The sequence below is a fragment of the Dendropsophus ebraccatus genome, chromosome 6 (assembly GCF_027789765.1).
Source record: "Dendropsophus ebraccatus isolate aDenEbr1 chromosome 6, aDenEbr1.pat, whole genome shotgun sequence".
Lineage (NCBI taxonomy): Eukaryota > Metazoa > Chordata > Amphibia > Anura > Hylidae > Dendropsophus > Dendropsophus ebraccatus.
The window spans coordinates 15,413,978-15,439,691 of NC_091459.1; the positions used below are offsets into that span (position 1 = coordinate 15,413,978).

At 43.1% G+C, this 25,714-nt stretch overlaps 1 protein-coding gene across 1 annotated transcript in view; it reads right to left on the reverse strand.

The window, feature by feature from the left end:
* Positions 1 to 880: 880 nt before the first annotated feature.
* Positions 881 to 25,714, reverse strand: part of LOC138794663 (major facilitator superfamily domain-containing protein 8-like) — a 44,795-nt gene continuing 19,961 nt past the window's right edge. The window contains exons 6-13 of the mRNA XM_069973454.1: positions 21,167 to 21,246; positions 16,711 to 16,990; positions 14,586 to 14,659; positions 14,427 to 14,510; positions 10,526 to 10,655; positions 9,062 to 9,184; positions 5,129 to 5,259; positions 881 to 2,158 (exon numbers count right to left, since the gene is read on the reverse strand). Coding sequence (XP_069829555.1) covers positions 2,093 to 2,158; positions 5,129 to 5,259; positions 9,062 to 9,184; positions 10,526 to 10,655; positions 14,427 to 14,510; positions 14,586 to 14,659; positions 16,711 to 16,990; positions 21,167 to 21,246 — 968 coding nt within the window. The 3' untranslated portion in view covers positions 881 to 2,092. The remainder of the gene's footprint in view (positions 2,159 to 5,128; positions 5,260 to 9,061; positions 9,185 to 10,525; positions 10,656 to 14,426; positions 14,511 to 14,585; positions 14,660 to 16,710; positions 16,991 to 21,166; positions 21,247 to 25,714) is intronic.

Sequence of the window (25,714 nt, forward strand, 5' to 3'; positions counted from 1 at the left end):
CAGGAACTGTCCTGAGCAGGAGAGGTTTTCTATGGAGATCTGCTGCTGCTGCTCAGGACAGTTCCTGACTGGGCCAGAGATGTCAGTAGAGAGCACTGTGTCTGAATGTAAATAAACAACACTTCCTGCAGGACATACAACAGTGTATAAGTATGGGAAGACTTGAGATGTTTAAATAGAAGTAAATTACAAATCTATTTAACTTTCTGACACCAGTTGATTTGAAAGAAAAAAATATCTCTGGACAACCCCTTTAACCATAAGGGCTTCTAATGGGCCCCTATAGTTTAAATACAGTGGACTGCCAGAACAAGCAGCCACTGGCTCTTTGCTCTGCAAGTAACTTTTGTAGCTGCAGGCAGAAATCTGCCTCTGGTCACAAGAGATTTAATTTTCTGGCCACATTACCAAGTATATATATATATATATATATATATATATATTATTATTTATTTATTTATTTATTTTTTTGCTATGGGGCCCCCTGGTGCTTTACTTATATGTAATAATCAAAGGGGCCTCGGCACATGATCTGTGCAACATGTGAAATGTTTATTTAAATGACAAGAAAAATACACGTACAATATATTCATATATTTCTTTGTGTGCAGTGACATGGTGACAGGTAACGTTGGCTACAGTAGCCGACAGGGGGTTATCTGTATTAATTGCCCCCGGCAGCATCAGTGATCACTGTGATTACGTGGTGTAAAGTCAAAATACTACCATGCATGTAATTCTGTGGATATGTGATCAATTATTTTCAGTGAGAGAACCCCTTTAAAGTGGAACCATCAGCAGGTTAGATGAATCTAACGTGCTGATATGTCCCTACTATTGCACAGGAGACGCAGAGGAGTTAAGTATGTCTCTTACCTTCCTCCTAGGTGCCATTTTTGTGCACTTAGTCGTTCAGTGCAAGGTCCAGTAAGACCATTTGGAGCACTGTCCCACCCCTATACGCTGATCCGCCCCCAGCTGGATTGTAGCTAGGGGAGAGGGGCAGACCAAGAAACGACCAAGAGGACAGGAACGATGCTGAGGAAGAAGGTAAAAGACATACCTTCCCCCTCTGCGTCTCCTGTGCAATAGGGACATATCAGCACGTTAGATTCGTCTAACCTGCTCATAGTTTCCCTTTAAAAATATGCCAACATAAAGAAGACATTTGGTAAATGTGAAATATTGTGGATTAATTACTCATCAGTGCAACATAACTGCAAGTGTAAGCACCAACATATGGGCTAAACAACAATTAGGAAATTTAAAGGGGTTGGCCACTTTATAGTAAAATAGTTAAGTGTATAGTATTAGTAAGTGTACTCACTGTATATACTATATACTGACAGCAGCTTCCTATGTATCTCGTAGAGCTAATATCGGACAACCCTCCTCCAGGCTGTGCTGCCCTGCTCTGTTGGTATCCTGTCCATAAGATGGCCGACATGGAGGAGCATGTGACCATACCCCGCCCCCTGTGTCCTCTATAGGCATATACAGGCTCAGGCTCCTGCATGTCGACCAACAGATGGACAGACTCACCACAGAGCAGGACAGCCCAGCCTGGAGGAGAGGAGTCTGATTTTAGCTCTATGAGGTACACAGGGAGCTGCTGTATACTGAATGATTTTATACTATACTGTAAACGATAAAATTTTACTATAAAGTGGCCAACCCCTTTAAGATTTACACATCTTTATGTTGGTTTTGGTATTTTTATGGGATTATTGTAACAATCACAACAGATTAACAAAAAATATTCATTCCGATATCTTAACGGAAGGTAACTAGAATTAGAAATCCTAAGGTTTTAATTACTACAGAACTCCATTCTCACATATGCTCCATCTTAGAAAGGCTCCATGGCGTCACTCCTGCTAAAACTGTAGGATACACATCCCCCCCCCAAAAAAAAAGTTGCACGCCAGCAGCCCTGCATCAATCGCAAACAAGCGCACGCGTAATTTGTAACTTTTTTTTCCATAGGAAAAAAATCCGTCTCTTTTTACACAATTTCCAGCCAACTCCATAAGAGACCAGCCTATAGTTACTCTGGGTGCAATTCTAACTATTCAGAGGAACAGTCTATTCTTCAAGATGATTCCGCCTCTGATGCAGCAGGATCTACCAGGTACTTGTATGACAGCATCACCATTACCTGGGGGAGAAAAACATACGCTTTATTTATTTTCTCAGAGGAAACTGATAAATGGTTATTTCTGCTCTGTCTTCCGCTTATGGTATAGAAAAATTCTACATTATATTGCAGTTTTAAAGGAAATACAGAAGTGTTAATAAAATAGAAGTCCAACATCATTAAAGGGGTACTGCGGCGAAAATCTTTTTCTTTTAAATCAACTGGTTTCAGAAAGTTATATAGATTTGTAATTTACTTCTATTTAAAAATCTCCAGTCTTCCTGTAGAATATACAGCAGCTGATAAGTACTGGAAATGGTGTTTTATTTTCAGTCTGACACAGTGCTCTATGCTGCCACCTGTCTGGATAGTTCCTGTTTCAGACAGAGGTGGAAGCAGAGAGCACTGTGTCAGACTGAAAATAAAACACTACTTCCAGTACTTTTCAGCTTCTGTATGTGCGATGCCCAAGGCCCTAGGGGCCACTCCGCTGATAGGTGTAGTTACTGGCAGGAGCCGGAGCAGCTGTTGAGCAGAGGATTGTCACGCTTTTGGCACGAGGGCAACACAGCTGAGAACCGGGCTCCTGACCATGCGGGGATACTGGGCATGCGATTCTTTGTTGTCCTTAGTCAGGGCACCAATTATCACACCAATGCCAAGGTTCAGAAACAACAGTAGTTGTGTATTTATTGTAACGGTGGTAACTAGTAGCAACAGTCTCTCCGGATGCAACCGGGAATAAGGCAGACTTGGATAAGGGGGAGTAATGGGTGATGCTGCAATAGGCTGTGCTAATAGCGTGCTGGATGATGGGAGTAGAAGTAGTGATACTGAGGATAAGATGCTGGGTGGAATGAGACTGAGATGAATACTTGCTGTTGATGATTAGAGAAGATGATGAGAGGAATGACTGAAGAACGGCACCCATATCTGGAGAATAGATGAGAATCTTGAGGACTTGAGAATAGAACCCAGCCAGGAACACTTCTAGTGGAACTGGAGCAGCAGAGCACACGTATCTCTCCTGACAGGGGAGAGAGGACACACACTTGTCTCCCTGATGGTGGAAGACAAGACTGAGCTAGAACAGGAAGTCACATGGTATTCCCCAGCCAAAGCTCGATGGCCATTGGAGTTACCATGAAAGCAGGGGCAGTCACGTGACATCCAGCCATTGCATCATCACACCATTAGGCATATACAGTGAAATATACATGAGAAGTACCATACTTGAACACTGGGGGGCGACATAATACCCTTAGGCACTGATAACTGAATATGCATACAAGAAATGAATGGAATAGCAGACCTGAACACTGCAGTTTGCAGTGGACCATAGCTTTCCAGAACAGAGGCAATAAAATACTGACTGACTCAGATATAAGGATACACTTTGAAGGAAACAATAAGAGAAGGAACTCTATTCCGGGACACTGCATATGTCCTGCAGGAAGTGGTCTATTCTCTCCAGACTGACACAGTGCTCTCTGCTGCCACCTCTGTCCATGTCAGGAACTGTCCAGTGCAGCAGCAAATCTCCATAGAAAACCTCTTCTGCTCTGGACAGTTCCTGACATGGACAGAGGTGGCAGCAGAGAGCACTGTGTCACACTGGAAAGAATACACCACTTCCTGCAGGACATGCAGCAGCTGATAAGTACTGGAAGACTTGAGATTTTTAAATAGAAGTAAAGTACAAATATAACTTTCTGAAACCAGTTGATCTGAATGAAAAAGATTTTCGCTGGAGTCCTCTTTAACCTCATAAAACAATTTTGGTATAAGATAAGACTGGAAAATGCTGAAAAAAACCTGTGGAATCTTCCTGGATACCTTCAACCAACACAGCTGTCAAGCTGTTCACAAACAATTTTTTTTTTCATGTTATACATTACATTTTTGTGTTTTTCAAGAAAAATGCTAACACTGCTATTTGTTTGACAGCATTATATTCCTTTTTCTCTCTAATTTCTTAAAGTCTCACTGTCTTTTTTTTGTTTTTGCTTTGTTTAGCAGAAATCAATAGAACAGGCCATTTTAAGAAACTTTGTAATTGGGTTTAAATATGCCATTATCTGCATTCAAAAAGACTTTCCTCAGCACACCCACCACCCCCCACCCCCCACTCTCATTCACTGCTCATTATCAGGAAATCTCGACTCTTTTACATCAGTCGGGCCCTGTGTAACCTATGGAGAGGGTAGGGGGGAGATTAGTCTGCAGCAGAGAGCAGAGAACAAAGGATTACACAGTGGGAGCTGTATGAAAGCCGGTATTCAGAGGTCAGAGAGGTCAGTGCTGACTACAGAGGAGATAGCCCGTGATGTAGCTATAAATTAACTCTTTGTTGTCCTGTTTTGATGCCTCATCTCCCTCCACTCCTCCCCTCTCCATAGAGAACAATGAAGACAGGGGGAGAGCTTCAAACTGCTTTTTCATGATTAAAAATGCATTTTTTTATGCATTAATAAACCCAATGACAATGTTTCCTAAAATCACCTGTACTATTGATTTCTGCAAAAAAAAAAAAAGAAAAGTAAACGACAGTAACACTTTAAGGATTAACAAAAACTCAGCACATTTTGTTATTTTTGTGATTTGGAATTGAATTTGTAGTATTTCCAGCACATTTGCATTTAGACAAATAAAAGTTATTATCAATTTGTGCGAAATTTGTTTTGTTTTTTAACTCTATTTTTGAACACTACTGTTGCTCCTGTCAGCTACAAAAACATGGCCGCTTTCTTTCAGAGACAGCACCCCTCTTGTCTCCAGTTCAGGTGTGGTTTGCAATTAAGCTCCATTCACTTCAATGGAACCGAGTTAGAAAACCTGCACCCAAACTGGAGACAAGAGTGGTGCTTTCTCTGGAAGAAAGTGGCCATGTTTCTGCATACAAACACTTGTGTAACCCTATAAAATTGTGAATTACGAAAAAATGAAAGGAAAAACATGTGACTAGAGTAAGGGAATACTTCAGTTTCTTACACTTATGAGAAGCAGCAGACCCATCATAGTTCCCAGCATAATATACAGATTTTGGGTTAAACCTGCTGCCCACAAAGGTCCCAGGATTGTGGCCAAACCACCGACTGATCGCCGCAGCCCATGATTGAACCCTACAAAAATATGACAAATAAAAAATACATATATGTTAATTTCAATTCTATGCATTATCTTAGGTGCAAACTACATATGTATGATAAATGTTGCAGAAGATCCAGCTGTGTTCTGTCTTTATATAAGATATACACATCCGGGTCACATTATTATAACCACTTCCTATTTTTAGCGTTGACATCATGTAGGTCATGAAGAAAGTCATGTGAAGTGAGCTGGTGGGTCCATAAGGTATGTGATGTACTCTAAGGATATTCTCTAAAATAAATAAAAAAATAATGTATTTTCCGGCGTATAAAACGACTTTTTAACCCCCGAAAAATCTTCTTAGAAGTCAGGGGTCGTCTTATACGCCGGGGGGACTGGATAACACCGCCACACCAGACCTGACCAATACCGCCATACTGTGACTGGATAACACTGTCATACCACACCTGACCAATACCGCCATACTGTGACTGGATAACAACTCCATACCAGACCTGACCAATACCGCCATAATGTGACTGGATAACACTGTCATACCACACCTGACCAATACCGCCATACTGTGACTGGATAACAACTCCATACCAGACCTGACCAATACCGCCATACTGTGACTGGATAACACTGCCACACCAGACCTGACCAATACCGCCATACTGTGACTGGATAACACTGCCACACCAGACCTGACCAATACCGCCACGCTGTGACTGGATAACACTGTCATACCATACCAAATAAGACTGCCACACCAGACCTGACCAATACCGCCACATTGTGACTGGATAACACTGCCATACCACACCTGACCAATACCGCCATACTGTGACTGGATAACACTGTCATACCAGACCTGACCAATACCACCATACTGTGACTGGATAACACTGCAACACCAGACCTGACCAATACCACCATACTGTGACTGGATAACACTGCCATACCAGACCTGACCAATACCACCATACTGTGACTGGATAACACTGTCACAGCACCTCCACCAACTCTATACTACAGGTATACAGAACCCCAAACTATACACTACAGGTATACAGGACCCCCGAACTATATACTTCAGGTATACAAGACCTCCACCAACTCTATACTACAGGTATACAGCACCTCCACCAACTCTATACTACAGGTATACAGGACCCTCTATACACACTGACACTTTATACCCGGGCAGCGCCGGGTACATTTTCTAGTATATATATATATATTAATTTTATTTTTTTAAAATAATGATTGCATGAATAAAAAAAAAAAATAGAGATAAGCAATGGTGTAATAAATGAATGGGACACAGATGAAAGATTCTGTATCTAAGTAGGAACAATTGATCTTTATCAACAGATTAGGTTTTAAAGTCGTGACTGCTATTCACGTATCACTAATCTCTACGCACTCCTTGAGTACTCTCTCACATTGACACCATTTACATTATGTAATACTTAATGATTTACAGCCATCCCTCCATAAAATGTTAATGTTTTTCATGCCCCCCTCACATCCTGTGTTATACAGATAGCGAGTCTCCTAATATGGCTTTAGTTTGTTCAGCTTAAATATCAAAAAACTAATCTCCCTCGTGACCATGAAGTCAATACAGAGCAAAGATTACTGACACTTACTCATCAGGGAAGAAGAGCTGTTCTATCAGAAGATATAAATATAAGAGAAAGCTTAAGGTGGCAATTAAAGGGGTTATGCATACGCTCAAAAAAATTTTTTTAATGTTACCTGGGGCTGCATAAAACAAAACAAACAAACAACAAAAAAACCTGCTTACCTACTGTCCTCCAGGATTTCTGGTCTGTTTCCCCACAGCTCCATCTTCTTCCAGGATGAGCTCTTCAGTGCAGTGACGGCTCGCTCAGCCAATCACTGAGTGAGACGAGACACAAACAGTTGCAGTCAGCGATTGGTCGAGCAGGACATCACTGCAGTGAAGAGCACTTCTATTAAAGGGGTACTCCGGGCTGGGGTAATTTTTATTGTACGGCCGGCTCCCGAATTGCGCCGTTCCGTTCTCCCGTTCGGCTGACGCTTCCTGGTCTGAGCTAAGGCTGGAGAAGTGATGTGTTAAGCAGCTCAGCCATTCAGTGGTCGTAGCGGAGTCCCTCCTCGGCCGCTGAATGGCTGAGCTGCCTTTAAACATCACGTCTCAAGCTTCAGCTCAGATCAGGAAGCGGTAGCCGGACGGGAGAACGGGGACTGTGGAGGTAAGTGACCGGCGGCTTCTATGTACACCCCCTCCCCGGCCGTACACTGAAAATAACCCCAGCCCGGAGTACCCCTTTAAGCAGAAAGTAGATTAAGCTTCAGTGGATGGAATGACATCACAGCAGGAGCCCCAAGGAACCAAGGTAGGAGATTATATGTTTTCTTTATATTTTCAGCAGCATATAAAGTTTTTTGAGTATGCGGATAATTCCTTTAAGAGGCATATGGCGCTCACATTAAGGAACTGACCAGTTTAAAATGGCCCAATCACCAGTCACTGTGGGTCATTCGATCTAAAAGTTCTTTATTTTTGCCCAATTTTAAGGGACAATCCCTCCTCATATGCAGTAATTTATACATGTAAAACTAAGCCTTGTCTCCAACAGATACTGTACTTTGAAGGGGTACTCTGGGGAAAATTTTTTTCTTTCAAATCAACTGGTCTCAGAAAGTTATATAGATTTTTTAATTTACTTCTATTTAAAAATCTCCAGTCTCCCAGTACATATCAGCTGCTGTATGTCCTGCAGGAAGTGTTTTTTTCTTTCCAGTCTTAAGAGAAACAGATTGCTGAACTCAGGGAGACCAGCCAAACGACAACACTGCTGGCTGCTAATAAAAGCGCTCAATGCAGTGAAGTCCAAGGGGCATTGCCCCCTGGGAAACAAGAATATGCAAAAGAAGAGCCCGTGGAGCCTCATAGAAGAGTCTCAAAACACAGGACTAGCCAGATATCCCTCCGGGAAGGACCCAGTCTGACAGTGCTCTCTGCTGCCACCTCTGTCCAGAGCAGAAGCAGCAGGAACTGTCCAGAGCAGCAGCAAATCCCCATCTCCTGCTCTTGACAGTTCCTGTCTCGGACAGAGATATCAGCAGACAGCAGTGTCAGACTGGAGAGAAGACTTGAGATTTTAAAATAGAAGTAAATTAAAAATCTATAGAACTTTCTGAAACCAGTTGATTTGAAAGAAAAATATTTTCAACAGAGTACCCCTTTAAGGTCACTTTCAGATTTTTCTAAATTTGAGAAAATAAACACAGTACCTGGCATGAACATATTTGTGAAATTTTTTTCCCTATGACTCTGTTGCAATAAATCTGTACCTTAAGGCTATGTTCACATTAAGTATGAGACCGGCCGGGTCACGGAACGTCCGGTCTCTGGCCGGATCATCTTGGCCGGTACTTAAGTACCGGCCGGATGATCTTTCCGGCCGCAGAGCTCTGATGCGGGCACATCAGTGCGCGCACGCATCAGAGCTTCCCATAGCCCACAGTGAAGCGAGCGGCCAGAGCCTGACAGGTCTTTCTGTGGCTGTAATTCATTGAATTCCGGATGCAGAAAACTGACCTGTCAGTTTTTTGCGGCCCCTCATGGGCTCCCGGCCGGAGCGATGTGTGTACGCTCCGGCCGGGATTCTATTCATCAATAGGCATTGTTCCACCCCGCAAAACTACGGCCGTGGTTCTGCGTCGAGAACTACGGCCGTAGTTGTACGTTGTGTGAACATAGCCTAAAGAAGCCAATGCAACCCTGTGTATGAAGCTTGGTTTTTACTTCTTTGGGAGACTTCAGGGCGAACTTACCTTGACTTTTTTCTGCAGTTACTTTTGAGAATAAAGACACCTGTGAGACGGACACAAAGGGAAGGCCAAGTACTTGTAGAAAAACACCAATCACAAACTCTGCCAGCAGAAAGCCGTAACTCCCTGCAATACATAGTAACGGAATAGATGTGAGGGGTACGAAAAAAGATTAGAGGAAAAAAACACTCAAACTGAGGCTACATTAAATTATTAACAGTACAGTCTACACTTAAAGAGGTACTCCAGACAAGGGACATTTTTTTAATATATGCCTGGGGATGTCTTGTTTTAAAATAATAAATTAAACTTACCTCCCTGGCTAAAACGCCACTCCTATTCTGCCGCTTCCTCCTGCTGTTCGTCCTCTTCCGGGTTCTGCGGCTGTGATGTTGTAGGCCTGCCCAGCAAATCAGTGGCATCCCGTCTCAATCGCTGATTGGCTGGGTGGGCCTGAAACGTCACTGAGCACTGGAGCTGCCAAAGAACAGTACATGGCAGCAGGGCTTGAGCCAGGGAGGCAAGTATGACTGATTATTTTAAAACAACATATCCCAGGGCTTATATTAAAAAATGTCCCTTGTCTGGAGTACCTCTTTAAGAACATTAATGCATCACACTACTACTTAGTGGTTAGAACTGAGAACTGAGCTCTAGGATCTTTCATTAGCAAAGAAACCAGTCTCTATGCTCTGCCTTTGGACCCATTGACAAAGGCAAAAGCTGAAACTTGCGTCGGGACCATTCAGGGCACATTGCTGTAATTGTATTTAGGTAATGTATTCAGAGGATTTTTTGTATGTCTGTTTATGCGCTTATTTATGGTTTGCACTTGGCACTATATTACATTCCATACACCCCTTCATAGTATTACTCTGATTTTGATGTGTGACAGAGTGTTGGATTCAATACATGTCATTGTCTCCATATCTTTACTTCCTGGATGCCTGGAATCTACTTCTGTCTTTTTATTCTGTTTAATTACTAAACATTATTTATTTTGTTGCAATTGATTGCTGGTCTGACTTTTTTGTATAGATTGTGTACATGGTATACACTTACTACTTATACCCTGGTCACTGTGCTGTTTTTTTATTAGGTGACTTTCCATATTACTGTTTATTGGTCTTCCCAGTCTGACACAGTGCTCTCTGCTGCCACCTCTGTCCATGTCAGGAACTGTCCAGAGCAGGAGAGGATTTCTATAGGGATTTGCTACTGTTCTGCACAGTTCCTGACATGGACAGAGGTGGCAGCAGAGAGCACAGTGTCAGACTGAAAAGAAAACACAGCAGGGCATACAGCAGCTGATAAGTAATGGAAGACTGGAGATGTTTAAATAGAAGTAAATTACAAATCTATATAACTTTCTGAAACAAGTTGATTTAAAAGAATATAAGTATAAGTGTTCTGCAAAAGTCGTGCATACTTTGATAAATAATTCAGTATTAAATGTGACAAGTTAACCTTTGGGTTTTGCCAAGAACAGGAGGCACCAAATGCAGGATATGTTACAGATAAAAAGTCCAAATACCAGGATGATGCGATCTGAACAACAGCGACTAAGGGTGCGCACCACAAGGAAACCAATCAACATCTGCAGACACAGAGATACTCAGTTAACATTACAAAAACTTATGGTTCTATAATCAGGACTGTATAAAGGTTATTTATAGAGAGAATAACATACAAATATATAGACTTTTGTTAGTCTTGGTTATTATTTTTATATGAAAGTACAACTAGGAAAAGTGGTATAAGGCTTTTTTTTTTTTTTTTTTGCATTATGACTTTACTACACAGGTGTAAGGGGTAAATTTGGCAGTTTTCACACCTTATTTTATATCATACGTAATGGTGCTTGTTCCAGTAAAAAGTGATCTTGTATCAACTGCAGATTGTGCTAAGTGGGCGGGCTTCACGGCAACAGCTCCACTTAGCCCTGCCCATGGAATCACAGTTGGCCCCGCCCCTCCATGACATCATCGCCACATAGGCCCTGTCCCCTTGACGCCCATTGGTATGGGCCAACCTAGAGGCGGTGGGGCCTGGACCTTTAGGCCAGCGTGTTCCAATGGTCGTGGGGGGGGGGGGCGATGTGCCTATGACGTCATGGATGGTGGCGCTGTTGCCTAGAAGCCCCGCCCACTAACAATCTGCAGTCGATAAAAGGTCACTTTTTACTTGAACAACCACCATGACGTATGATATAAAATAAGGCATGAAAACTGCTAAATTTACCCATTCCACCTGTGTAGAGAAGTCAGAATGCAAAAAGGGGGGGACAGTGTCACTTTAAGCACACTATTTCCCGCTGTATAGAGCTCTAGTGACATCATATCTGGAATACTGTGTCTAGTTCTGGAGACCTCACCTACAGAAAGGATATTGATAGACTAGAACAGGTGCAAAGAGAGTCCAAAAATGGTGGATGATGTCAGGCATAAAACATATCAGGGAAGACTTAAAAGGGTTACTTTGGAGACACTGCATTAATAAAGGTATATTACTGTAATACAGTGATCCCTCAACTCACAGTAGCCTCTGGTTACAATATTTTTAATATATAATGTTATTTTCTGGACAATTGAGACCAGATTCAACATACAAAGCCATATTCTTATTGAATACTTTGTTGTGCTGATAATAAAATGACACAAACATCATTAATGGAAATCACATTTATTAACCAATGGAGGCCTGGATTTGGAGTCACACACAAAATTAAAGTGGAAAACACACTACAAGCTGATCCAACCTTGCTTAATGTCCTTAAAAAATTGTATTGTATTGTGTGTGGCCTCCACGTGCCTGTATGACCTCCCTACAAGGCCTGGGCATGCTCCTAATGAGGTGGCGGATGGTCTCTTGAGGGATCTCCTCCCAGACCTGGACTAAAGCATCCACCAACTCCTGGACAGACTGTGCCGCAATGTGATGTTGGTGGATGGAGCGAGACATGATGTCCCAGATGTCCTCAATGGGTTTCAGGTCTAGGGAACGGGAGGGCAAGTCCATAGCCTCACTGCTTTCATCTTGCAGGAACTGCTGACACACTCCAGCCACATGAGGTCCAGCATTGTCCTGCATTAGGAGGAACCCCAACCGCACCAGCATATGGTCTCACAAGGGGTCTAAGGATCTTATCTCGGCACCTTATGGCTGTCAGCCTACCTCTGGCAGCACATGGAGGGCTGTGCGGCCCTCCAAATAAATGTCACCCCCACACCATTACTGACCCACTGCCAAACCGGTTATGCTGAAGGATGTTGCAGGCAGCAGATTGCTCTCCACGGCATCTCCAGGGCATCTGCCAATCCTGGTGTTCTCTGGCAAATGCTCAAAGTCCTGCACGGTGTTGCGCTATGAGCACAACCCCTATCTGTGGACGACGGGCCCTCATACCATCCTCATGGAGTCGGTTTCTAACCGTTTGTGCAGACTCATGCACATTTATGGCCTGCTGGAGGTCATTTTGCAGGGCTCTGGCAGTGCTCCTCCTATTACTCCCTGCACGAAGGTGGAGGTAGCGGTCCTGACACTGGGTTGCTGCCCTCCTACGGCCTCCTATACATCTCCTGGTGTACTGGCCTGTCTCCTGGTAGTGCCTCCAGCCTCTGGACACTGCACAGGTACAGCTTGATTCATGTGCCATCCTGGATGAGCTGCACTACCTGAGCCACTTGTGTGGGTTGTAGAGTCCATCTCATGCTACCACGAGTGTGAAAGCACCACCAACATTCAAAAGTGACCACAACATCTGCCAGAAAGCATAGGTACTGAGAAGTGATCTGTGGTCCCCATCTGCAGAACTACTCCTTTACTGAGTGTATCTTGCTAATTGCCAATAATTTCCACTGTCAATTCCACTGTAAGTTGAGGGATCACAAGTGGAAAGTTTCATTTCACAGAAGTTTGATTTACTTGGAGTTATGTTGTATTGTCTCCTATTGATAACTTATCTCCTATTGTAAATTATACAGAATATTCTTCATAATTTAAAATATTACATTTGCTATTTTAAGTGGCTTCAATTATGGAGGCTTTAAATATAAAAAATATTGCATGGGTACTTAAAAAATTCTAGTTAATTTTATACTTTCGACCTGATACAAAAAAAATAAAAAATACCCCACATTATACAATGGTCACTGAGCAGTAAAGAGACAAGTAATTTACAGCCCCATCTCATAAACCATTAGCAATAAGTATACGTGGTTCCATAACATACTGGAAGATGTGCTATCATGTGCCCATCCCTTACAGCCTTGCCCTAACTTCTACAGACACTAAAAAGGTCGCTATACATTATGGCCGTCATGTGAGCTGCATGATAACAAAGAGTAATGGGCCAAACAGCCGGACTTTGTCCTTGGCTACGTGCAAACTTCTTTGATGCAGAAAAAGGTTCAAAAACACACATTCTGGTCAGCTGCTGCAAACGTTGCCTCCGAGCAGTCTTTCCCATTGGGCAGGGTAGGCGGATGCTACTACTGCTGCTACTACTCCCACCAATACTACTCCCACTACTGCTACTACTATACCCAATACTACTCCAGCGACCACTACTTCAAATACTGCCACTATTATTGCTACTACTACTCTTACTATTGATACTCCTCTTATCTACTACTACTACGCCCATATGTACTATGGGGGAGATTTATCAAACCTGGTGTAAAGTAAAACTGGCGCAGTTGCCCCTAGCAACCAATCAGATTCCACTCCCAAAGAATCTATGAGGAATGAAAGGTGGAATCTGATTGGTTGCTAGGGGCAACTGAGCCAATTTAACTTTACACCATGTTTGATAAATCCCCCCCTTTACCTCTACTACTACCCACATCATCATTAGCCAAAAAATAAAATAGAGATTTAAATTGATGGCGGTGGGGCGGTCACTGTAGCAATGTAGCATTTAGCCTACTGTCATCATTAGAGGGTCTCAGCGGGTGCGAGGGGCTTTGGGTAAGGCCTAATAGCCAAAATAGCACAGTCTTGGGTTGCTGGTCATTGAGCTACTTTTTTGTAATTTGGAGGATGGGGGGGGGGGGGGTGACAGTTCATTGCTCTGCCCAGGGGCCCATAATGCCCTGAGTGGGGAGGATTTACCAAACATGGTGTAAAGTGAAACTGGCTCAGTTGCCCCTAGCAACCAATCAGATTCCACCTTTCATTTTCCAAAGAGTTTGTGAGGAACGAAAAGTGGAATCTGATTGGTTGCTAGGGGCAACTGAGCCAGTTTCACTTTACTCCATGTTTGATAAATCTACCCCAAAATGCCTACATAATCCAGAAACTCCATTTCTATTGCCCATACCAATTTACCAACAATAAAAACCCCAAAACATACATCCAGAGTACATACCTCAATCCCACAGAGAAAGTACAGCAGTGAGTTTTCCAGATCCTCAAATCCAAGATACGTCTGAGCAAGAGGAGTCACTAAGGTCTAAGCAAGAACATGGAGGTGGATGAGATTATACTGGTCCCAGTTTGGTTACCGGTACATTGGTTTCATACTCACCTCCAGTGCCGTCTGATTAAAGAACGTAACAAACTGAGCGGCCAAAAGCACCACAACCTCCTCCCTTATCAGCCCTACAACGTGAGATTAAAAGACTGTGAATAAAAGAAATCCCAAGGATCGGAGATACATAGAAAAGATGAATATCGAAAAACAACCTACACTGAATTGTACGTTCAAATATACAGTAAACGGCATGTATTTCTGGCTGCGTGTTTGTCATGGACGTGAACCAGGTGAGCCGGAGTGCTCTACATACTTTAAAGGTTGTAGTCAAAAAAGTTCATTTAGGGTTTTACCAAAGAATTCCCATCAAGATAAATGGGATTCTTAAAGGGGTTATCAATCGTTACAAAAATATGGCCACTTTCTTCCAGAGACAGCACTGCTCTTGTCTCCAGTTAGGTGCAGGTTTTGTAAATTGAAGTGAATAGAGCTTAACTGCGAAACACATCTGAAATGGAGACAAGAGCGGTGCTGTCTCTGGAAGAAAGTGGCCATGTTTTTGTAGCACTGGATAATCCCTTAAAAGGGGTAGTTCACCAAAAAAAAGTTTCATTCAAATCAACTGGTAGCAGAAAGTGTCAGAGAGATTTGTAATTTACTTCTATTAAAAAGTTTAAAGTTCCAGTACTTATCAGCTGCTGTATGTCCTTGCAGTACTTATCAGCTGCTGTATGTCCTGAGGTTTTCTATGGACAGTTATGGAAAGAATACACCACTCCCTGCAGGGAATACAGCAGCTGATAAGTACTGGAAGACTTGAGGTTAATTACAACTCTATGGGCCCTATTCCACCGGATGATTATCGTTTGCATAATCGTTAACGATTAACGATCTCAAACGACCGCTATTACGAAAGACCTGAAAACGTTCATTCATTTCCATGGAACGATAATCGTTACTTATGATCGTATTTGCGATTGTTTTTTCTTCGCTATTTCTTCGTATCTATTGCAAACGACCGAACGACGTCTTATTCAATGCAAACGATTTGCGAACGTTTTTGCGAACGAGCAGCGATAAAAATAGGTCCAGGTCTTATAAAGCGATGAACGATTTCTCATTCGGTCGTTAATCGTTAACTGCATTTCAACCGAACGATTATCGTTTAGATTCGAACAATTTAACGATAATCGTCCGGTGGAATAGGGCCCTATGGCACTTCCTGGCACAACTCCTTTAACAAATCTTTTAACATTTTGCAATAAAATGGATTTGCTGTAGTAACTCCCCTGCATCTTTCTCACTCTCCATGTACCAGACTTTGAAATCTACCGCAATTTCTGGCATAATTTCATCTGCATATAACATGTTTCAACTCATATGAACATATAATGACAACTATCCATGCATGTGTTACAGTACAGTGCTACCTGCACTTACACTCAGCTGTACACACTGCTGCTATAATGTGCCTGCACTCACACTCAGCTGTACACACTGCTGCTATAATGTGCCCGCACTCACACTCAGCTATACACACTGCTGCTATAATGTGCCTGCACTTACACTTAGCCATTCACACTGCTGCTGTATAGAAAGGTTTCTGCCACTGTCCTCCTGCACAGCACTGTTATTCTCACTTCCTGACTGGTCATTGCTGAACAACCCCTTCCCCATTGCAGTCATGTGACCATACAGACCTCTGACAGCAGCCCTGCTTCTCTATTCTAGCCTGTTGTACTACGCTACTGCATTATGGGGATCAGCAGCTCCATCCTGTATGTACAGACTGCTGCTGTTTTTTCAGGTTTATTCACTTACTATACATTATACTCCACATGCTGCTATACTGTACAGTAACTTATAATATCACATATTCTGCTGTTTCTCATTGTTCCATCTGTTCTACATGTTATTCAGAATAAAAAATCATTACTTCTGGGATGTGGAACCAATTGTCTGCAGTTCAATGATTTCTTATGAGAAAATTTGCATTGGTTTAAGAGTGAATTTGGATTACAAGCGGGGTCCCGGAACAAATTATGCTCGTAATCCAAGGCACCACTGTATATTGAACTATAACAACTGGAACGCTTGTTGTATTGGTGGAGGAATCAGTACATTGGTTAATGCTGCCGTCTTCTATATGGTAGGTACTGGCATTACTGGCTGCTCTTACCCATCACTGGTTTTTTACTGGTTCCATTTGACTCTGAACCTTGATAACAAACATTATTATTTGTTACTGGAGCAACCAATGAAGCGTTTGGATTCTCCATGCTTGAGAAATCATCCTGGTTGGAGGATGGATCATGGACAGAGTTAATAGCTCCATACAAGGGACTGGGAATGTCTGTTTGCTTCAGGAGCGGTTCGTGCTCGCCATGCGATGGTGGAAGATCGTAAAACATAAAAATCACCACAAACTGCATCAAAGTCCAAAGAGCACACATAAAGATCTGCAAGGGTGATAGAAGAGAAAATATTAAACTCTACAACAGTAACCTATTTACAACCACTCTAAAACTGGGTGGAGATAGATTTGTTAGACGCTCTAACCAACTGTAGTGGTGCAGTAGTGAGACTGTAACATGTAGCATTCAAATCCACAAGTGGACAGAGTTTTTTGCAGATTTAGGGTACGTTCACACTTACCGGAACCGCAGCTGATTTTCTGCTGCGGATCCGCAGCAGATCCGCAGCAGATTTCATTTAATTAACTGAACACAGCATCGAATCTGCACCATCAAATCTGCTGCGGATCTGCTGCGGATCCTGTAGGTGTGAACGCACCATAAGGCTATGTTCACACAACGTTCTTGTCATAATGCAACGATTTGCATTGAGGACAATGCAAAAAACAGCCGTTGTTTCACACAATGTGTTGAACGACGGCCGTTGTTTGCTATGGCCGTCCAAATAATGATTGCGTCAATTATTTCTGGCCCTTGTCCATAGACCATAAAGGGGCACTTCGGCTAAAATCTTTTTCTTTTAAATAAACCGGTTTCAAAAAGTTATATAGATTTGTAATTTACTTCTATTTCAAAATCTCAAGTCTTCCAGTTCTTATCAGCTGCTGTATGTCCTGTATGTATTATTTTCAGTCTGACACAGTGCTCTCTGCTGCCACCTCTGTCAATGTCAGGAACTGTCTAGAGCAGGAGAGGTTTTCTATGGGAATTTGCTACTGCTCTGGACAGCAGAGAACACTGTGTCATACTGAAAAGAATAAACAATTTCCTGCAGGACATACAGGAGATGATAAGTATGGGAAGGCTTGAGACTTTTAAATAGAAGTTAATTACAAATCTATATGAAACCAGTTGATTTGAAAGACAAAGGGAGTACCCCTTTAATCCAATTTTCATTTAAAACAACGGCAACTGTTTTGAGTGCCAAATAATGGCCGTTGTTTATATGTTATGTGAATATAGCCTAACACAGCAAAATCCACATATGCATATCAGTGGTTAAATGAAACCCCCCACTATCTGCACTTTGCCAATCTCCTAGTGTCATTGCGATGCTCCCTTGGTCATTCATGGGTAAAGGTACAACATTATACACACAATTTAGTGTGGAATTGGCACAAATATTTTTTTGCGTTTTTTAAGGTTACAAACCCACTTGCCGGATCTGCAGCGAGTCTCCTTGCTGCGTTTTTGCAGCGAGACTCGCTGCAGATCCTGGCCCTATACTTTCAACAGCAGAGAAACTCGCAGCAGGGATGTACATCCCTGCTGCGATTTTGTCTGCAGCCCGCCCCATTAACCCCCCGGCCGCCGGACATTATACATTACCGGGTCCCCGTTCCTGCTTGCTTCGGGGCTCCCGGTGTCTTCACGGCCCGCCCGGCCAATCAGTGCGCTGCGGCGGGGCAGCGCCCTGATTGGCCGGGCGGAACGTGCCGGGAGCCGCCGAAGCAAGCAGGAGCGGGGGCCTGGTAATGTATATCCTGCCCGCCCCCCTGCAGCCCCGATCGCCCCGCAGTCCCCGGCTGCACGATCGCCCCCAGCCCCGCAGCCCCCGGCCGCACGATCGCCTTCAGCCCCCGGCCGCACGATCGCCTGCAGCCCCCGGCCGCACGATCGCCCGCAGCTCCGCAGCCCCCGGCCGCATGATCGCCCGCAGCCCCGCAGCCCCCGGCTGCACGACCGCCCGCTGGGGGCGATCGTGCGGCCGGGGGCTGCGATGCTGGGGGCGATCGTGAGGTCGGGGGCTGCAGGGCTGGGGGCGATCGTGCGGCCGGGGGCTGCGATGCTGGGGGCGATCGTGAGGTCGGGGGCGATCGTGCGGCCGGGGGCGATATACATTACCTGATCCCGGCTCCTGCTTGCTTCAGCGGCTCCCGGCACGTTCCGCCCGGCCAATCAGTGCGCTGCCCCGCCCCAGCGCACTGATTGGCCGGGCGGGCCGTGAAGACACCGGGAGCCCCGAAGCAAGCAGGAACGGGGACCCGGTAATGTATAATGTCCGGCGGCCGGGGGGTTAATGGGGCGGGCTGCAGACAAAATCGCAGCAGGGATATACATCCCTGCTGCGAGTTTCTCTGCTATTGAAAGTATAGGGCCAGGATCTGCAGCGAGTCTCGCTGCAAAAACGCAGCAAGGAGACTCGCTGCAGATCCGGCAAGTGGGTTTGTAACCTAAATCTATTTTTTGCCAAAAAATTAATGAAAAAATGGATGCATTTGTGTGCATTCGTTTTCCCATTATAAAAAAAAAAATGGATCAAAAATCCATCCGGATCGATCCATCATGGATCAAAATGAATGCGCACAAATCCTTTTTTCCTTCCATATTTTGCAAAAAACTGATGAAAAAATGGATTGCAGTGTGAATCCAACCTAAGCTCGGCTATTCTATATGTGCTGAATAGAGCTCTATTACTTTGTTTTTATTGAGCAGACAAAAAAAAAGTAAACTTTATTTACAAGTCAAAAAATGTCAACCTAAGTGCAAACCATCTACAACCATTAATCTTCTTAAATTGTAATGCAAAACCTATATTTAAATACAGGGAATCTGAATATGCCGCTGCTTGAAGCTAGCCGTGCGCTTACTCATCAATCTGTGCAATGGGTTTCTGTCTCTGTAACCCACTGATAGCTTTAGGCTGTTTTTACAAGGGATGGGTCTGTTGCCGATTGTACACATTGGATTTGCATGCAGAAATCAGTTTTACAGACTATGGAAAAATCTACATGGAAATAGACCTGTGGTGCATATGCTAACTAAATTTTCTTTTTTTAACACTTACAATATCTGCACCCTTATCCACAGCGGTAAATCACTAAAATCTGCAAAATCTGGGATTACATAATACTGTAGACTTACAGTATGTGTCAAAAGGGGTATTCCACTCAAATATAACTTTTGATTTGTTGCTGCCCATGGTGAGACTAACAATTCCTTGTTTTTATCTATTCAGTCTCCTTCCCCCTGTTCTGAGCTGCTGCTTTCTTCTGAAAACACAAAAATCTGTGTGTGAGCTTTTCTCTCTGTTTCCCCCTCCCCCCCCCCCCTGAGATGGCTGATGTAAATAAGTCTCTGACTGGCTGTATCTGCAACATTGTAGCTTCTTTGTAATGCCAAGAGGGTTAATTTTAGGTCAAGTTGCTAATGGACTCATTGTGATAAACCATCCCAGCATTACAAAGAAGCTATAATGTTACAGATAAAGCCTGCCAGGGACTTGTTTACATCAGCTGTCTCAGACGGGAGGGGAAACAGAGAGAAAAGCTCACACACAGAATTTTGTGTTTTCAGCAGAAAGCAGCAGCCAGTGTTGGACTGGCCCACCAGAGGATCTTCCGGTGAGCCCCCAGCTTTAGAACCTGCACAAACACTGACTGACATGTTGTTTCTCACTGGTTCTTCATTGGTGGGCCCCCAAGATCATTTACTCTGGTGGGCTCCAGATACCCCAGTCAGACACTGGCAGCAGCTGAGAACTGGGGGAAGGAGACTGAATAGATAATAACAAGTATGAAAGGAATTGTTAGTCTCACCATGGGCAGCAACATATCAAAAGTTATGTTTGAGCGGAATACCCCTTAAGGGTGCCTTCACACTTACCGGATCCACAGCGGATCTCACTTCTGCGGATTCGAAGCGAGAACCGCTGCGGATCCGGTATCAATTCACCACTATGATAGCACATATTCGCAGCGGGATTGACATCCCGCTGTGAATATGTGCTTTAACTCCCTGGTGCCCGCAGCCCTGCCGTTGCATCCCCGGCGCATCCCCCCCATCCCAGCCACATCCCCAGATCAGCTGAGCGGGCCGGGAGCCTCACTGCAGCCGCGCCGCCGAGCAGGTAATGTATGCTCGCGGCGGTGGCGGGCCGGAGATGGGCTGATGGGGGGGATGTGGCCGGGATGGGGGGGAATGTGCCGCCGCCGGGGATGGGGGATGCGACGGCGGGGCTGCGGGCACCAGGGAGTTAAAGCACATATTCACAGCGGGATGTCAATCCAGCTGCGAATATGTGCTATCATAGGGGTGAATTGATACCGGATCCGCAACGGTTCTCGCTTCCAATCCGCAGAAGTGAGATCCGCTGTGGATCCGGTAGGTGTGAAGGCACCCTTAATGAAATAGGTCCTTTGTAAAGAATAAATTACTTACACCAGGAGCAGAGAACTTGTCCACATGGAATGGTCCAATCTGAAAGGTGCAATACCTTAAGAAGACATTGAATGCAGGCCCTGTCATGAGCCAGAACAAGAAAAAGGGGAAATATCTTTACAATTGAAATCACAAATCATATTTTGCTGCTTTGGAAGCAAAGATTACAAGTTTTATATTGTTCACATAAAGATATACAGGATAACTCAGTAGATACAAGCTTTAGTATAGGTCAAGAAGGATTATTACAGAGTACTGGCCTTTTAGGGCCCTTTTACACAGAAAGATTATCTGACAGATTATCTGCCAAAGATTTGAAGCCAAAACCAGGAACAGACTATAAACAGAGATCAGGTCATAAAGGAAAGCCTGAGATTTCTCCTCTTTTCAATTCCATTCCTGGTTTTGGCTTCAAATCTTTGGCAGATAATCTGTCAGATAATCTTTCTGTGTAAAAGGGCTCTTAGAGCTCTTACCAATTAGTTCTAGTGAGAGTATATACAATTAAAAAGTATACACTGGAGCAGCTGTGACAGCTTTCAGCTGGTGCTTTTAATTAAGGATGTCTTAATTGCTCATTATTCCATTGTTGAATATTCCAAATTATATTATTACAGTATTATGCACCTTTAGACTGCGTTCACACTACGTATATTTCAGTCAGTATTGCAACCAAAACCAGGAGTGGATTAAAAACACAGAAAGGATCTGTTCACACAATGTTGAAGTTGAGTGGATGGCCGCCATTTATTGGCAAATATTTGCTGTTATTTTAGAACAACGGCTGTTATATTGAAATAATGGCCGTTATTTACTGTTATATGGCGGCCATCCACTCAATTTCAACAGTGTGTGAACAGATCCTTTCTGTGTTTTTAATTCACTCCTGGTTTTGGTTGCAATATGAGGACCACAATACTGACTGAAATATACGTAGTGTGAACGCAGCCCCCATGACAGAGCCTAAAGTGGCCCACATGACTGAGCCAAATTTTATGAGTGTATGAATTTATTCTCGTGACATACAGTAGTCTATATTGCTGTTAAATTTGAGTTGATACTTATAGCTCTTATTTGTGGGGGGAAAAAATAACAAAACAAAAAAATTGGAAAAAATTTCATTTTTCTAACTTTGAGATGTTCTGCCTATAAGGGTAATACCAAACAACATTAACAATATGTCTACTTTATGATAGCAGCATTTTTAATCTTGTTTTTCATTTTTTTTTTTTTTTAAGACAATAGAAAGTTTAAAAGTTTGGCAACAATTTTTCAAATTTTCACTAAAATTTCAAAATCTGACTTTTTTTTTTTTTTTTAGGGACCAGTTCAGGTTTGAAGTGTATTTAAGGGGACAATATGTTAGAAAGCCCCACAAAGCACCCCATTTCAGAAACTGCACCCCTCAATCTACTCAAAATCTATTCCAGAAAGATTTTTTTTAACCCTTTAGGCGAGTCACAGACATAAAAGTTTGTGAGAAAATTTAAAATGTCAATTTACTTTGCCAAAATTATATTGTAATCCAATCTCTTTCATAAAATTAAACCTATTAACAGAGAAATGCACCACAAAATGTGTTTCCTCATTTTTGCAGTTTATAAAAAATATCCCATATGTGGCCCTATTTGACTCAACTACAAGCCAGAAATATAAAAGGAGTTCCAAGTGAATTTTGAAGCCTCCATTACATTTGGTCAATTTTCACAGTACCCCTTCAGGCTGACAGAGGCTCTGGGGTGCCAAAACATTAAAAAAGATCCCTAAAGGGACACCATTTAGGAAACTACACCCCTCAAGGAATGTAACAAGGGGTGCAGTGAGCATATGGACCCCACTAGTAATAGGCACAAATATAAAACAGTGTGCCGTGAAAAAAAAGGCATTTTTTACAATAAAATGTTAGTTTAGCCTTAAATTTTTCACATTCACTAGGGGTTAAAAAAAAAAAAAAAAAAACACTGAACGTGTAGAGCAATTTTCCTCAAGTACGGTAATACCCCACATGTAGATATAAAGTGCTAACAAGGCGCAGGGAAAGCCTCCAAAGGGATCAAATGGAGCGCTATTTGGATTTTGGAAGTTGGATTTGGCCGAAATGGATAACAAAGGCCATGTCGCACTTACAATGCATTTACAGAGCTGACAAAATGGTGGAAAACCCCCACAAGTGACCCCATTATGGAAATACACCCCTCGAGGAAGGTAATAAAGGGTATAGTGAGCAGATGGACCCCACTGGTGACAGGCACAATGTGTCGTGAAAATGAAAAATTAAACATTTTAGGTAGGTGTGGAGGTGTAGGTAGGAGTACACAAATACCCCACATGTGGAGACACAGTGCCAAGCAGAAGCACGGAAAGCCTCCAAAAGGGAAGGAGCGCCATTTGGATTTTGGAAGCTGGATTTGGCCAGGATGGATGACGAAGGCCATGTTGCATTTACAAAGCCCCCGCGCTGACAAAACAGTGGAAATACCCACATATGACCCCATTATGGAAACTAAACCGTTAAAGGAATGTAAAAAAGAATGTAATGAGCATATGAACCCCATTGGTGACGGGAACAAATGTGGAACAAGGCGCCGTAAAAATAAAAAAATTACATTTTTGACACTAAAACATTGGTTTATCCTTGAGTTTTTCATGTTCACAAGGGGTTTTAATCACCTACTCCTTGATTGGCTGTTTGGTGGAGAGCAGACAATCGGGCAGCCGACTAGGCAGCCACCTCCCACCAATGTACCACGGTGATTGGTGCTGTCTCGTACAGCACCAATCACCATGCAATTTCAGGTTACCGCGTTCACCGGGCCCGGAATCCACATAGATTGCTACGATTGGCTGGTCTGAAATGACCAGCCAATCACAGCAATCGTAGAAACGGGGGGGAAGGGGGTGTTAAACAACCCCCTACATGGTAAGGGTAGACTGCCTGCTGTTGAAAGCAGCAGCCGTCTTCACCCGATCACCACATAACGTCACACGGAGATCAGAAGTGATGGCATAAATGTATATGGCATTAAGAGTAAAGGGGTTATCCAGCGAAAATCAACTGGTGTCAGAAAGTTATATAGATTTGTAATTTACTTCTATTAAAAAAAATCTCAAGATTTCCCATACTTACCACCTGCTGTATGTCATGTTGTTTTCTTTTCAGTCTGACACAGTGCTCTCTGCTGCCATCTCTGGCCGAGACAGAAACTGTCCAGAAAGGGAGAGGTTTTCTTTTGGGATTCCTATAGAAAACATCTCCTACTCTAGAGAGTTCCTGTCTAGGCCAGAGAAGTCAGCAGAGAGCACTGTGGCAGACGATTTCAGGTCATTCGCAATAGCGGTCGTTTGAGATCGTTTATCGTTAATTGTTGAAAAATTGCTTCTTGTAATAGTACCCTTAGAAGGCTTCAACAAAGCTTTCCTAATCTCACAGGACAGGACTACATATTGCCTTTGGCTGTAGATATATAGGGGGAGATTTATCAAACATGGTGTAAAGTGAAACTGGCTCAGTTGCCCCTAGCAACCAATCAGATTCCACCTTTCATCCCTCACAGACTCTTTGGAAAATGAAAGGTGGAATCTGATTGGTTGCTAGGGGCAACTGAGCCAGTGTCACTTTACACCATGTTTGATAAATCTCCCCCATAGTCCCTAATTAAAAGGAATTGTCTCACAGAGCTGAATAGGTCAAAATTGAAGAATAAAACATATTTCAAATTTACAAGCATTTCTGGAAATGTACTGTTTGGGAGGTATATACTTACTAATCCCCCATGCTTTGTTTTACTAAAATTTATGCTCTTGATTGCAAAGGTGGGGGTCACACATCTTCAATTCAATTGCAGTCTCCTGGTCTGCCAATAAAGTACTGGCTTAAAGGGAATGTGTCACCTTAATTTTCTTTTACTGATTAGAGTCAGATACTAAAACTTGATCTTTATTCTAATCTGTTTCTATTTTCTGACCTTAATTTTTATTTATTTCAATATTTGTACATTGTTATGGGGGGCGGCCATATTGCCTGGGCTGTTTTCAACAACATTTATTGATATGCTTTATAGCAAGACTCATGGACATAGACTACAATAGACAGACTCTGTCCCCTTGCGATGAAATGTAAAAACGAACATATGTACAGGACATGCACAGCTCCAATGTGTGATAGGGTGCTTAATAGCCAGCATACAAGAAACTATAGCACAAATGAACAGAGAAGATATTCCATACAGGCCAATTAGCACACAAAAATAAGTATAGATAAAAGTAGTTTATTACATCAGGTACAAATAGGATCCAGAAATGGCCTGTGGCAGACTTAATCATCAGAGCGCCGATCAGACCGCACAGAGGAAGGTAAGAGACCTCCGGCAGTCCGTTAAAACAATCGGGACCCTCACAGTCACACTGCGGGGGTCCCGATCGGTAAGTGACAGGGGACTGCCCCTGTCACTTACACTCAAACGCAGCGGTTGAACAGTTTAGTTTAATGGGTTAATGACACGCTGCAGAGTGATCGCTGCAGCCTGTCATTAACGGTTAGGGCCAGGC